The sequence below is a fragment of the Silurus meridionalis genome, chromosome 17 (genome assembly GCF_014805685.1).
Source record: "Silurus meridionalis isolate SWU-2019-XX chromosome 17, ASM1480568v1, whole genome shotgun sequence".
NCBI classification, from domain to species: domain Eukaryota; kingdom Metazoa; phylum Chordata; class Actinopteri; order Siluriformes; family Siluridae; genus Silurus; species Silurus meridionalis.
In genome coordinates, this window is record NC_060900.1 from 14,453,405 (window position 1) to 14,469,322 (window position 15,918).

Below are 15,918 nucleotides of genomic sequence, written 5' to 3' on the forward strand. Positions count from 1 at the left end.
AAGATCCTACTGCCAACACTGAAGTGAAACAGCAGGCAAAAAGCTTATTTTATACAACTTCCCATTCGCTCTCCATTTCCAATAAATAATTCTATAAAACTCTATTAATGAACTCAAATGCAACAACGCAACAGACGGAAATTCGAACAGTCTTCTTCTAACTGTTTTCTCTATTAATAAACACTTTCAAATGCACAGAAAAAAAAAATCAATGATAAATTCTGATCATTCCGTAGCTGAATGAAATAGAAGTGAAAATTGTAGATCATTACACATTTATTAGCTTTACCCCACTTTCACAATTCCTCAATGAATTGAATAAACATACAGATCACTGTTACAGCAAAGGAAATGAACCCTGCCTTCAGCATCAAGTCAGGGAATCCAGCTGGGCTTGAATCATCTCCAACTACAAATAAAGGAGAAGAACAAAAAAAGAAATTAATGTTTGACACTTTCAATAGAGGTAGCATGCTGAATCTGTTTGGCTAGTCAAGTGGAAAAGTTAATGAATTTAATCTGACCTTGTTGTAGAACTCCAACAGTTCCTGGTGGTTGAATTCCACATGAACCTTCTGTAGATGCTGGAAGCAATTGCAGTTGAGGAGAAGAGATAAAAGAGCAACAAAAAAAAACATCAGTGAGAATCAAGTGTCTATATAGAAGCCTCTCATAAATTATTAGCATACATCTGTCTAGAAAAAGTCAGTTCCACTGAAAGGCATTTACACAGACCCAGTTTTGCCTGTGAAGTTGGAATATTAATAAAGCAAATACAAGCAAACTTGTGCTTGGTCAAATACAAATACTAGGCAAAGTAATACCTGTAAAATATTACATACAGGGAGTGCAGAATTATTAGGCAAGTTGTATTTTTGAGGATTAATTTTATTTGAGGATTTAATTTGAACAACAACCATGTTCTCAATGAACACAAAAAACTCATTAATATCAAAGCTGAATATTTTTGGAAGTAGTTTTTAGTTTTAGCTATTTTAGGGGGATATCTGTGTGTGCAGGTGACTATTACTGTGCATAATTATTAGGCAACTTAACAAAAAACAAATTCATACCCATTTCAATTATTTATTTTTACCAGTGAAACCAATATAACATCTCAACATTCACAAATATACATGTCTGACATTCAAAAACCAAACAAAAACAAATCAGTGACCAATATAGCCACCTTTCTTTGCAAGGACACTCAAAAGCCTGCCATCCATGGATTCTGTCAGTGTTTTGATCTGTTCACCATCAACATTGCGTGCAGCAGCAACCACAGCCTCCCAGACACTGTTCAGAGAGGTGTACTGTTTTCCTCCTTGTAAATCGCACATTTGATGATGGACCACAGGTTCTCAATGGGGTTCAGATCAGGTGAACAAGGAGGCCATATCATTAGATTTTCTTCTTTTATACCCTTTCTTGCCAGCCACGCTGTGGAGTACTTGGACGTGTGTGATGGAGCATTGTCCTGCATGAAAATCATGTTTTTCTTGAAGGATGCAGACTTCTTCCTGTACCACTGCTTGAAGAAGGTGTCTTCCAGAAACTGGCAGTAGGACTGGGAGTTCAGCTTGACTCCATCCTCAACCCGAAAAGGCCCCACAAGCTCATCTTTGATGATACCAGCCCAAACCAGTACTCCACCTCCACCTTGCTGGCGCCTGAGTCGGACTGGAGCTCTCTGCCCTTTACCAATCCAGCCACGGGCCCATCCATCTGGCCCATCAAGACTCACTCTCATTTCATCAGTCCATAAAACCTTAGAAAAATCAGTCTTGAGATATTTCTTGGCCCAGTCTTGACGCTTTCAGCTTGTGTGTCTTGTTCAGTGGTGGTCGACTTTCTGCCTTTCTTACCTTGGCCATGTCTCTGAGTATTGCACACCTTGTGCTTTTGGGCACTCCAGTGATGTTGCAGCTCTGAAATATGGCCAAACTGGTGGCAAGTGGCATCTTGGCAGCTGCACGCTTGACTTTTCTCAGTTCACGGGCAGTTATTTTGCGCCTTGGTTTTCCACACGCTTCTTGCGACCCTGTCGACTATTTTGAATGAAACGCTTGATTGTTCGATGATCACGCTTCAGAAGCTTGGCTATTTTAAGACTGCTGCATCCCTCTGCAATATATCTCACTATTTTTGACTTTTCTGAGCCTGTCAAGTCCTTCTTTTGACCCATTTTGCCAAACCTGATATAGGGTGTTGATGTCATTAGACCACACCCCTTCTCATTACAGAGATGCACATCACCTAATATGCTTAATTGGTAGTAGGCTTTCCAGCCTATACAGCTTGGAGTAAGACAACATGCATAACGAGGATGATGTGGTCAAAATACTCATTTGCCTAATAATTCTGCACTCCCTGTACACCATGATCTTTATGAGCTTATTAGTGGTGGCAGCAACATATCCACACTGCAGGTACCTGAACATCATGATATCAAGTACAAGTATGTAAATATTCTATAATAATAATCCTCTCGCATGTAACATGGGAAGTTGCTGTCGCAGAACAAGTAAAACTCTTCAGTATGTTCTCGTGTGATGCTCTTTAAACCAGCACGTATGAAAGCAAATTCTGGAGTTGCAGCACAAAAGAACCAGGCTTCATTTGACAGATCTAGGTTAACAATAACGTACACCCAAATCACAGAGGTGGTCCTCAGAAGCCAGATGATAAGTACTGAAATAAAAAGCAGTGCCCTCTTATCCTTTTCTCCACTTTGACAACATTGTACCAAAATAAATATGGGTAAAAAGAAAGCGATGGCTTTGTGAAAACATAACAGAGGTTTATTTCTAATTTCTGAATGAAACTTTAATGACAAATGTTGATTCATGAGCAGTTGGAGTATGACATTTCTCATGGTTGAGAAGGTGAGGAATGGCTGACACAAAAAGGCACTTCTCATGAATCATTTGGTTAGGTGAAATAATTTTTTTACTTCCTGTCAGTGAAATTCAGCATTTTCGAAAAAGGGGAAAAAAAACAAAAAAAAAAAAAACATTTGGAGGTGAAATCTTATTAAAAAGTTTTCTACTTTCCACAAGCCTTCAGTTCACAAATTGTCAGGGGTATAGACAGCTTACTAACAGCAGTATGTCTTTTCTCATGTATTCTAAACTACAGAGTGTCCCAAAAGTATCGGTACATAGGGGAAATTAACACTTCTGCAAAGTCTACTAAAGTTTTTCGTTTATTTCTTTTTTTTTCCCAGATAGCCTTCAAGTTTGCCTTTGACAAAAGAAGAAAGTATTGAAATCTTTGGCTCGATTTTCATGGCTTGTTCGAGAAGCTATTGCAAGGTTATGATGGAGTTTAACATGAAGAATGGCAAATGCATCATGCGCCAAACATGTATGGAAAGTTGGAAGTGTGCATGTGGGTGTATTTTAAAGAAATGGAAATCATGTGCTGGATACTCTTGAGACCTCCTGCATTTAACTGACCCCAGAAAATTCACAAAGTTTTTCTTAGGTAGACAAATTAAAATAAACATGGCCTGTAAAAAGAATTATTAGAAACATATAAAGTATATTATTTGTCATAATATACAGTGGTAAAATGTTAGCAGATGCAGTTTCATTATAATTTAGATAGCCAAAAGTTATTGTATTATCCTTATGTTGCTTTTGTGGATTAGGAATTCTACTAAATCGGTGTGTTACTATTATATTTACCTTGAAAAAACTAAAATTATTACAGCTAGCCTACAGGAGTCTCAAAAGGATAGTTATGTTTGGCATCTACAAATCTGATTATAACAGTCAGTTTCATAATGTTGGCAGAATTCTATTTACTTGTTGTTACTTATATTTAGTAAAAATGTGAAAAAATAAGTTTTACCTGATTACTGGTATCCCGTATAAAATTCAGATGAATTTGGTACATATGGGAAGTGGGACCTTAGTGGATATGATACTGAACTTCTGATCGAAAGGTTGCAAGTTAAAATCATAGCAAAACAAAGATGCCACTGTGAAGCCCCTTAACCCTCAAGTGCTCGCTTGTATAAACGAGATAATTGTAAGTAAATGTTTCGGGCAACCATTGTTGGCCATCAGCATTATAACTTACTACAAAGCTGAATTGCTTTTATATAACATTCCCTAAAGACTGGTAGAAAATATCTTCCAGCACCTGCTTGCTGTTAAATGTTGAAACTAATACACTATTATGCCAGAGTATTAGCTCATGGTGTGTCTCCCATAGTTTTGTCTGATTTGAGATTGAAGAGGAAGTGACTTTTTCGGATGCGGGAGGGTGAGTTCGATTACGTTTATTTTACCTCACATAACAAAAAGTGGTATTTATGACAAATAGCATAATTTATCATACAATCTGTCCTACGAGAGACAGTTAACACCAGATGAGTTTTCTGAAGTATTTTTAGGTGCACACATGGAGCAAATTGGCTTCTATGTCACTTTCATAAGTCAGTTTTTAAGTGAACCGTACAGCTGATGCATCGGCAACTGTGCTATCCCTTTACGTTTCACAGACACTGTCGCTTGTGTGTGTTCGATTTTTTTTATAATTGTATTTGACGTTACTGCTTCAGTCAGAAAATAATTGGATAGTCATGTACTACAGCTTGTTTCAAATTTCTTTGTTATGGCAAACTCCAGAGGACCACAATTTCTCAATGGCTCCTGAGTTTTCCACCTGCGTATGATCTAGCTCACACTAACATTTTAAGAATTGCAATCATGAAATCCAAATAAAAGAAAACTGTTAGGAAAAAGTTATGAAAATCCACAAGTGTTTTAAATATAGTAATGAATGTTAAATTACATGCAGCAAAGTATTATAAAAGATCATCATTGATGCCTTACAGCTTCAGGGTTACCGAATTTAAATCTGAGCTCAGGTTGTAGTGTTTCCTCCGAGTTCTGTGCTATCCTCCCACTTCCCAAAAGAAAGCATGAATGCGAATGTGCTAATGCTAATGTCTTTATCAAAACAAGATTGGCACACACAAATGGCTCAGCGCTTAGCGCTTGGCTAAAGAACAGAAACAATGACGAATTATTTCATATTCCTGACACTAGTTCTTGGCAACCTAAAATGATTCATGTTTTATAATAAATTACAGGTTTTTTTATTTTTTTAAGAATACAAATGTGCCAGTAATTCATGTGGCAGTCATACCAATGATATATTCAAATGCATTTCATAATACGGTTTTAAAAAATAAAAATAAAAATGGTCAAAAGAATCATAGAGTGATGATCATTCACTTAATTCAAAGCCAAATTAAGAACGAATCTTCCTTGAGATTTGTGTAGCTGGTAGGTAAAGCTTGTATATCAGTTCCAGTATAAAACATCTGTTACTTGTTCCCAATCTAGTGATAACATTTTCAAATAGGGTTGGAACTATCCAAAATCTTAATATGTTAATATTGAGATTATCAGACATGCATAAAGACAAAGTATATCTACTAATAATAAAGAAGTGCTACCAGGAGTCACACTCACCCAAGCCACATTTAATGAACAGAAACGTATTCTTTCGTGTTTTTCATCCTGACACACTGCACTAGTAGTTCAGCAGTAAAGATGAACATATTTCCCATTCAACTGTGTCAAACAAGTAAACAAATAATAACGCCCAGCATGGTGTCTCAATCTGTACATTTATACATTGTTCTAGAGTAACTCTGTACTACTATTAAACGTTTTTTTTCTTTTTATAGTTAATATTTAAAATTGTTTAAAAAAACCTTAATGGAACGTTTACGTCTGCTTTGTATACCAGTCAACTGGATTTTGCTACATAATTTTATATGTAAGGAAAGAGTTTCAATTTAAAACGTTGCTCATGACAACTATCACGAAGACAGCGGAAAGTTTTAAAGTGAGACACAGCTGGTTACTTTGTGTAACATCGCTGTGCATAAAATCGCCAAACCTTTTGCACTAAATCTAGACCTAATGGAAACAGTGGACAGGGATACTTTGGCTTTGACGTGTCAGCTTGTGAATGCCACTTTTACATTTTCCAGATGTGCATAAGATCCCAAGCGAGAGTGTGAACAACATTAACCAGGCTTCTCTGCTTTGCGTGGGGCCACGGGACACCACCAAGTCATGGATTATTTTCCTAGAACATCGCACCATCTTCTAAACAAAAACTAACAAGTCTATTGATTATAAAATGTTGAAATGTCCTAGTCCTTCATCAAAAATCTGAAATTATATATATATATATATATATATATATATATATATATATATATATATATATATATATATATATATATATATATATTTTTTTTTTTTTTATTTTTATTTTTTTTTAATGTGGGCAAGGTATGCAGTTGCAAATAAACTATTAACAATGTTATTAAAAATGGTAAGTTTATATCTGATGTTTAATAATATATCAAAAAGGCAAATTCACCAACTGTACCTGTACTGTTAAAGTCCCTAACTGTAAGTAGAGTTTCTAATGCATAAGTAACAAATTGTATGCACCAATTCTAAAAGCTCTTTATCAACAATTTACAGCACATATGGCAAGTTGGGTTGCCAGATCCAGTAACAGCTTCAGACGGAAATATGTCCATAATTACAGTTCCACTGTGTCGTTAGGACAAGCCAGTATTGGAAAACTGCTCAATAAGAGCAGGAGAAAAGACAGACAGTAAAATCGTATGCCCTTTTGTAGGTGATATTTTTGAACACTCTAGGAAAGGATTAATTTACATTTCAATAATTTACAGTTTAAAATGGGCAAAAGGAGGAAAAACATCCAATCTCTTTATTTAATCATAAACCAGTATTCAGGCCTACATTCGCAGAAACCTTCAGACTTGCACCCTCACAAAAGTCGGCAGAAAAAAAAAATCAATAGAAAGAAGCTTACATGTCCCTTGTTATATTTTAAATGGACATATATTGACCATGTGAATCTTGAACCAAAGCAATGACCACAGAAGAGACCCTGCCACCAAGATAACCCCCCACCCACCCCCACCCCAAAAGGCATCCTTAATTATGGATAAACCCCCTCCCCAATTCCTAGGTTAACTGGTTGCCATGGCCACCGAGCTCTTGGAAAGGCTTTTCCGCTGTACTATGCTGTCTTTCTCCACATAAAATGTCAGTCTTCCTTTGTGCACTCATAGCACTGCTTCGAGGAATACATTGTAGAAGTTTCATGTCTGTGTCCCTCATTTTAAGATGATGAGTTTCTCAGGGGTGAAAACAGTGATAGCTGTTTTGACCAAAACAACATGTATACAATTCCACTTTAAAATGCAAAGCAATTTAATATTTCGCATTTTGTGTGAATGTGTGAATATCGTAACTGAAGAGCGCTGCCAAAATCCTAATCCATGCTACACATATTTACAGAACATACTGCATTGATTTGGCGACTATCTGCATGTGTTCTACATAGAAATGTGTTCTGCATCTTGTCTAGAAAGAATTTGTTTCAAATATTTGGCCACACACCCCAAAGTTAGGAACAAAGAACAAACAGTATTCATATGTGAGTTTGAACAATAACTTCGATCCAAACAATATAAACAAAGAGTCTAACAAACTTTGCAAGCATTCATTGTGTGCTGCGAGCCGACGCCGGTGGTGGAGTCGTGTCTAAAACCAGACAGTGGTCGCAGAGAACAATATTAAATCTTCTCTTTGTCTCGTCTCAAACAGTAAACATACTGAAGAACCTGAGCCAAAAGATGGTGGCAGAAAGATGCTAAAGCCTGTAAAGAAATGGGATCGGATGCATAGAAGCCAGCAGGATGCACAGAGTGACGTTATAGTAACCCTGCATGCATGCAGTGTGAAAGAACTACATTAGGAGCATAAACAGGAATGGGTTGGGTGGTGTATCTTTCTTTCCTGTTGATTTTATACAAACCCCCCCACCAACTTCATTCCCATTCTGTGGACTAAAAAGTAATTTATTTTAGCAAAGAAAATGCATGCTGCTGAAAATCAAGCTCAGTTGTTGCTCACGCTGCAGGAGCGCTTTAAAATAAACAGAGAGCAGATGTGATATCGAAAATATTCAATAGATGATGCGACAGCAGTGTCTGTGGTCCCCCTCTTTTTTTCCGCACTTCGTCCTATGCTACTGAAGCACCCTAGAGGCGAGTGTGGTTTCATGTATTTTCAGCACTCAAACAAAGAGAAAGCCTAAGTGCCGACAAGCTCTCTGAGACGCATCCATCCACGGTGGCACACAGATTGGCATTTATGGAAAGCAAGATAGAGTCAGGCCCCAGGTGACTAGCATGATCCAATTAAGGCAAGGAGCAGTGCATGTCGACATGCCCGGCGAGAGGCTCAGGTCGCCTAAGACAGAAAAACAAAATGGCAACTGTAATTGGAGAAAGCGCAGGGAAAAAAATAAAAATACGGATGACTACGCAACACATGGGCATGATTCCTAGCACAGAATTTTCATTTCAATAATGCATTTTCTTATGGCCCTCTCTAGGATTTGTTATCTCATAAATCAGGCCTCCTCATGTTTAGAAGCACTGATGAGTTCTCCGTTATAATTAGATTTCCTCATTTCCTTTTAAGTTAATATTCCATATGAGTCAAACACACACTGAATGAAAAGTGCAAGTTTATATAAAGGCGCACAAAAGCAAACGCCGTTCACTGACATTTACACAAATGAGAATGCGACGAGTAAACCAACCCAGCGATGTAGCTTTTGATTTGTTTAATAAAGATGAGGTCACCTAGGACATTTTTCTCGGCCATCATTACAATAAACCACATCCTCTGTTGTGGCTTCGGGTGGGCGGTGCTGGAACCAGAGCTCTGCCCCGGCAAAAACAAGCAGTGCACATCCGATTTATGACCCACAGTGTGCATCAGCCACAACACAAAACAGCAACCCCAGAACGTCGTATTAGTCTGAGCTCGAAGCCTTTGGGGCATTAGTCTGGGCATTTTCTTTATGTTTGGAAGCAACAAGAATAAGAAAAATACCTCATTGTTCCAATAAGGGCCTGGTTCCCCCAAAGCTGGACGAATTCATGCAGGCCCGGGGGGGATTTTCACATGGTTTTCACACTGCCATTCAGTACAGTACACAGCCAGAGTGCAATAACATCACCGAACAAAGGCTGGGATTGTCCCGTAGCGGCCCGATGCTCAAAGGCGCATAATGACAGAGCTGGATGTACAGAGCACTCTTTCAGCACTCGTCACATCGCTAATCGTGGGTAGGCCTCACCTTCCCTATTGCTGAGCGTGGAAAAATGAGGGATGGTAACAGTTCTCCACTCAGTCGAATAAGTCTGAATAATATGGAGAGAGGCTCCCTCACATTAGCTGGCATGAATGGAATGAAGCAAGAATGGAGTGCTAAGCTCTGGTTTAGCATAACATAATAACAAAGTGCAGAATCTGTTTCGCTGTCTGTGTGCTTCATTTCTACCGTGTACATCTCGAGAATTACAGTTACTTCAAGAAGATGCATTTGATTTCGTAATAATAATTTTTCACTCTAAACCAGTTAATGTGTCTATAAATGCATTATTTATACTTTTTGATTGCTTGGTTTTGGGCTTCTACATACATTTACGAGTGTTGAATCCGCATCCAGGAGAACACTATAATTTAAATCTGTACTAAGCTGAATATTTTTCTAAATGTTTTTTCTTAAACTAATGTCAAGGAGTGATGAGATTCTACTCTGTACTTTCCGCTTTAACAGAGCCCATAAACTTAAACCATATGCCATCAAGCGTAGGTTTTTTGGCATTTCTATAGCACAGAACTTTTCCTAAATCCTTTTCCCCGCTCTTCCTGCCTGTGTGGTCAGCACTCATTCTCAAGTGTTTGCTCATCCAGACAATTACTGTTCCACCACATCAAAACCAGGCCAAGCAGAGACGTAATGATCTCAGGCTGCTTTTCGGTTTGCCAGGTACCAGACTGCACTTGTGGCATTTTAAACAGGGCCTTAAGGAGGTTCAGAGCCATGTCACATCTCAAAATCAGAAACCTGGCTGAAAGGCCTTCTTCCAATTTAGATTAGTTGTTAGTTAGATTATTTCAGACATACAGCCTCATCATATCCGCTGAGATTCATTTGTAAATGAAGATTCTTACTGCTACGCCCCTATACATATGTTTTAGGTTTGAAAATATTGAAAATTAGGTGATATTAGTGAAATACGGAATTAAAATCTCCTGAGATGGCTTAGGAGCTGCAATTTGAGCAAATATGTTGAGGCTTTTCTTTCTGAATAAAGAACTGACAGTGTATTAATGTTGCTTGACTGATTTAGAGCCAATTGGTGCATGATTCTCCAAATCCTACCCATCTAATCACGTTTGACGTTCCCCTCGATAAATTAGCTAAGGAAGGGAACAAATTTCAGCGTCTTTAAAATAAATAGATAAATAATAAATCAGCTTTATTTATCTTCCCTCAACCTGCTAACAAGCTGCTACTTGTTGAATCAGGTCTGTGAATAAAGTTACTGCAAATTAATGAGCTCAAATGAAGGTCCAACCAAAATTGAGTAAAAGATGTAATAAAGTGCAGCAAATGTGATGTGGTTTCCACTTTTTAAAGGGACCAAAAGTAAATTGAGCAACTGGTTGTTCAGCTGTTCCATAGTCAGCGGTGTACTTTTTCCTCATCATTTTACTGTTTTATTTGAAAGCTTTTTGCTGTAAATGCTTAAATTAAATCCAAACCGCTATCATTGGCACTATAGCTAGCTATCATTAAGTGGGAAAATGAACATTGGGTGTAGTAAAAAAAAAAAAAAAAAGAAGAAAAAAAAAATCTATTACTTAGTACATCCTTTAAATAAATAAATAAATAAATAAATACATTGCATGAGCAATAAATGGTCTGCAATGGCCAAGTCAATCACCTAAGCTGAATCCAACGGAGTATTAATTTCATTCGCTGAAGGCAAAATGCCCTTAAGGACAAGCAGGAACTGAAGACAGCTACAGTAAAGACCTGACATCGCATCACCAGGGACGAAACCCAGCATCTAGTGGTGACTGTGAGTTCTAGATATCAGGCAGTCATTGACTGTAAAGGATTTTAGCCAAGTGTTTATAATGGCTTTAAAAGAGCGCTGCAATTCATATACCGTTGATCTGTTTCGAATGCACATGCTTTTAAATTAAATGGAAAGTGTACTCATTATTTAATCTTAAATCCAACCCTTTTTTTGGATTTTTGTTCTAGATTCCCAAGATGATGTACTACCGTATTGCAATCCATAACAATGAAACATTTATTTCAGGTGAATATCCTTACAGTGCTCTGAACTCTGTAAAATAACTGAACTTAACGAGACATAATAACTAGACCCAGGTGAACGCCTACACTATGGAAATTCCATTTCCCTCTGTAGTTATAGAAATCAACACAAACAAGACTTCCACCCTTCTTTGCCCTTTGAGACACTTTATTTACACACATACCCAAAGATATCTCGCAGTGCCCTACTTGCTGAACCTTCATGAGTGAAGGCTCTTTCCCTGTAACTCATTAGTGTTTGTTTACAATCCAAGGGCGGCCTCAGAGGACAACGAGCCTGGTTTGAGCCGCTTCAAAATATGTAAAGTCGTTCTGTTCTTCCATCTTGTGATGCGACTTATTTCCATACCGCAGCTTTCGCTAAGGATAATCCGCCCTCATTAAACCCTGCACTCAGGAGGAGATTAGCAACTCATTAGCATATAGGAGGGCCCAAGCCTATCCAAAAAGAAGCACTGGTGAATTGCAAAGTCTGTTTTGGTGGAGGGAGGGAGGGAGAGAGAGAGAGAGAGAGAGAGAGAGAGAGAGAGCTGGGTATGTGAACGTTTAACAGCATAGGTGTCCTCATTTCATGTTTAATTAAACTACTTTCAGTTGTCTTGCTTTTTTGTAGTCAGTATAAAAACACAACATAGGGGTGAGGCAAGAGTGAATATATCTGAGCTAAAATACTTTGGTTAGGGGGGAAAAACACGATCTGATAACCTCTCTTGCAGAATGGCTCTTGTAGCCAGCATTCTCCTCTATCTTGTGACTCATATAATCCCAGAGTCATATTTAATATAAATCTGAAACATGTGAATCAGTCCGTTAGTTTAATCCAATCAATGCACTGGTGTGTGCTTAACATTTACAGAACTTACAGCAAGTAGGCATAATGCATTGTTCACAGAATGAATTCAGATTTGTTTATTTGAAAGTAGGTCAGCGTGCGCCGTATAGGAGGCAGACGTATAGGACAGAAACCGTACTGTAAATAATTTAGTGCTGCTTGTTGCGTGGCAAAATTTAAACATGTCTGCAGTGTGCATTAAATCCAGCTGCTGTACACATCAGTCTGGCATGACTTATAGCATCCAATGATCCAGTGGCATGCTACCAATCCAGAGAATCCCTGTCATCTTGCCAACTGCAATCGCTCTCTCTCTCTCTCTCTCTCTCTCTCTCTCTCTCTCCTCTATACTCTCTCTCTATATATATAGTTTATTTATTTAATGTGTGAAGAGCTTTAGGCTCAACATCAAACGAAAAACTTTAAAAATTGTAAAACTAAGAAAAAGTTTGTAGAAGAAGCAGACACTCAGAATAAGATAAACCCCCCCCCCCAAACAAAACTGTAAGTAAATGGATTGCAAATGTTTGCTTGTAAGGTTTGAAGAACCCTGTCCTAGGTAATCACCCAGAGCAAGGATTTCTCTAATCCAGTACATCTTTCATTTTTCCCTAAAGCACAAGCACAAGGTTGGAGGGTTTGGCATCTTATCAAGAATTTACTAGTTCTCTGCTTTTCATACTTGACAAGCCCTGTCAAATTACTGCCCAACTCATGTCAATTCTGTTGTGATGGTTTGCAGAAATAAGTCTGTTTCCTCCGTAAATAGCATGTCCGACAAAGACACAACTTCAAAGGGTAAACGACAGTCTGCCACTCAATCGCTCGATCTGGATTCCATTTTCCACTGACCGTTATAAGAATATAAACATCAACAAACTAATCGGTAGAGCTCCTGTCACACAAGGTCTTAGGAGCCCTATTAAATCAAGCTTAAAACAATAAATACAGATATAGTTTCTCTCAAAAAACACTCTACAGACAAAACATTTAGACCAGAATACATACATTTAAGATCTTAACATTTGGAATAAATAAAAAAAAAAAAAACAAATAAAGGAGTTTAGTTCCATCCACTAAACTGATTGGTCAAGCAGCGTTCTAAGTATGCCTATATTTCCTGTAACTGCACTGAGATGATTAACTGTATCATTCCTTACATCTGTGTTCACCATGCAAAATCTCACTTCCTAGTACAAAACCATTACTTTAGTAGCAACATAATCAGAGTATGAGCGAAAAGATACATTTTAGGATTTTAACTATTGGCTTAAAAGATGATTCCATTGATCAGAAGCACCTTTAAACACAATGAACAAATCAATGTGAGCTAGCTAGCCGATATGCTATAAAACGAGTGTGAAGCTGCATGAGATCTGTTTCAGACTGTTTTGATCAAATTGAGTACAATATTTCATATACTTTGATAGTTTATTGTTTTTAGAACTGTTGCATGAAAGCAATATCACTCACAATCAAGCAGTTATACTGAATAACCATATAAATATGCTTACATATGGTACTTACCTTGCAGATATTGCTTCATCACTAAACAGTAAATGAATTGTAATGAGAATGTATACTGGTGTTAGAAATACAGGCGACAAGTCTTTTTAAATGTTGTGCAAAGTGTGCAATGTTTTTTAACAGTCTGCTAGAATTTAATTTGTTGTCCCCAACAATTAGAGGTACTTTGACAAATCGATTGTTCAAAATCTAAATGAATCACCTTCTGTGAGATTTGCATTTACTAACCATAGTCAAAGTGGGAATCTAGTAGGAACTAAAACAGACCATGAATTCCAACTGCCACATCTACACTCAGAATATGAACTATGGTAACATTCTTATTAAGGTCACAGTAATGAACTAAAGCCTCTAAAAACAATAAGAACAAGGACCCATTTCCATAACACATACCGTTCCAATCAGAAGTTTTCTAGTCTTTCATTGTTTTTGAGAAATATGTGAACACACAAATGCTGGACAGTGAATTCCTGTAACAAAGATGTTTGGATAGAGGAGTTCAAATTGGACATTTTTGTGCACTTTATTGGGACACTTATGTAAGCTGGAGAACAGGAGAGATGATGTTAGCAGACTGCCTTACACAACAAGTCAAACATGGAAACGGAAGCTTAATGGATTGAGGTTGTTTTGAAACAGGAAAGGTTGAAGATTTATTCTGGGAATACTGAACCAACATGGCTCCCATACCATACTTCAACGACATGCAATTTCACCTGGACTAAGAGTAACTGAAATTAACCCTACCATACAACAAGACAATGACCAGAGACATACCTCCAAGCTCTGTAAGCCTTATTTATAAAGCAAACAAACACCTGAAGTGTTTAATTTATCAGTCACCGGATGTAAATTCTACCTAACTGCTCTGGGATGAACTGGAGTGCCAGGTCAGAAAGAAATATTAGCAAAGAACTTGTGAAGAACACCTTCAGCAAGTTTCACAAGAGACATGGGACATACTTCAGCTAAATGTTTGCTTAAACAAACTGTCCAGATGGCAAGAATGTGTAACGCTTTTATTCATGCAAAGGGAGAATTTTTCAATGAAAATTACATTTGATATCTGATATTTATATATTTAACGTAAACGTTGTTGCATACAAAACAAAAGGAATATGCACATGTCTCTCAAAAACTATAACGGTCTAGATGTTTCCAAACCTTTAACCGGCTCAAATAAGTGTTCCAATAACCTGTAAACTCAACACCAATCATTGTGGATTATAGACGAGCCGGGAATCACAGTCACGCTTCCATTCACATCATCAGATCTGCTGTTGAGCGTGTACCCAGCTTTCAGTTCCTTGGAGTCCACATCTCTGAGAATCTCACCTGGTCTCTGAACTCTTCTATCCTGATCAAAAAGGCACAATAGCGCCAGTTTTTTCTGAGGAGACTAAAAAAGTCCTGTCTGTGCTACACGACACTGAAGAACTTTTACTGCTGTACCATTGAGAGCATCCTCACTAACTGCATCTCAGTGTGGTACAGCAGCTGCACTGCTTCGGACCGTAAAGCCCTTCAGAGGGTGGTGAAAACTGCCCAACAAATCATCAACACTCAGCTTCCCACCTTGGAGAACATTTACAATAAACACTGTCTGCAAAGGGCAAGGGGCATTATCAAATATACCTCTCACCCCAACCATGGACTATTCACACTTCTCCCATCGGGAGACGCTACAGGTGCCTCAAATCCGCACAAACAGACTGAAGAATAGCATTTTTCCTGTGGCTGTTACTACACTGAACAGCTGCAGTCACTTTCTGTGTATTTTGCACTTTTTATCCACTACACATTTCTTAACTCATATTTGCGCTACTGTACATTCCGCCCATATTTATACTGTATCATACAAACATTCATACTTGTACATAACTATATCATGTCATTTGAGTATTTTTTTTCTGACATCTGTCTATGCATAATCTTTGCACAGTATATTGTATATTACTATATACCATGTATAATTACCTACTGCACCATCTGTATTTACCCTCATCCCTGTATATATGGACCTCGTACCTTATTTATCTACTGTAATTTATTGTAAACAGGTCACTTCTGCACTTCTGGTTAGATGCTAACTCCATTTCATTGGCTCTGTACATGTACCTTGCACAATGACAATAAAAGTTTAATCTAATCTAAAAAAAAAAAATCAAATACAAATTACATTTACTGGGAAAAAGATTGAAGGAGTGAAAGAAGGAATCAACTATGAACATCCTGTATATTACTTTTTAGAAATAACATCATCTCCACTGGGTTCC

General features: G+C 37.7%; 1 protein-coding gene across 1 annotated transcript in view; it reads right to left on the reverse strand.

Annotated features, from left to right (window-relative positions):
• Nucleotides 1–258: 258 nt before the first annotated feature.
• commd10 (COMM domain containing 10) overlaps nucleotides 259–15,918 on the reverse strand; it is a 47,620-nt gene continuing 31,960 nt past the window's right edge. Inside the window, exons 6-7 of the mRNA XM_046872216.1 lie at nucleotides 525–584; nucleotides 259–409 (exon numbers count right to left, since the gene is read on the reverse strand). Of these exons, the coding sequence (XP_046728172.1) occupies nucleotides 371–409; nucleotides 525–584 (99 nt within the window). The 3' untranslated portion in view covers nucleotides 259–370. The remainder of the gene's footprint in view (nucleotides 410–524; nucleotides 585–15,918) is intronic.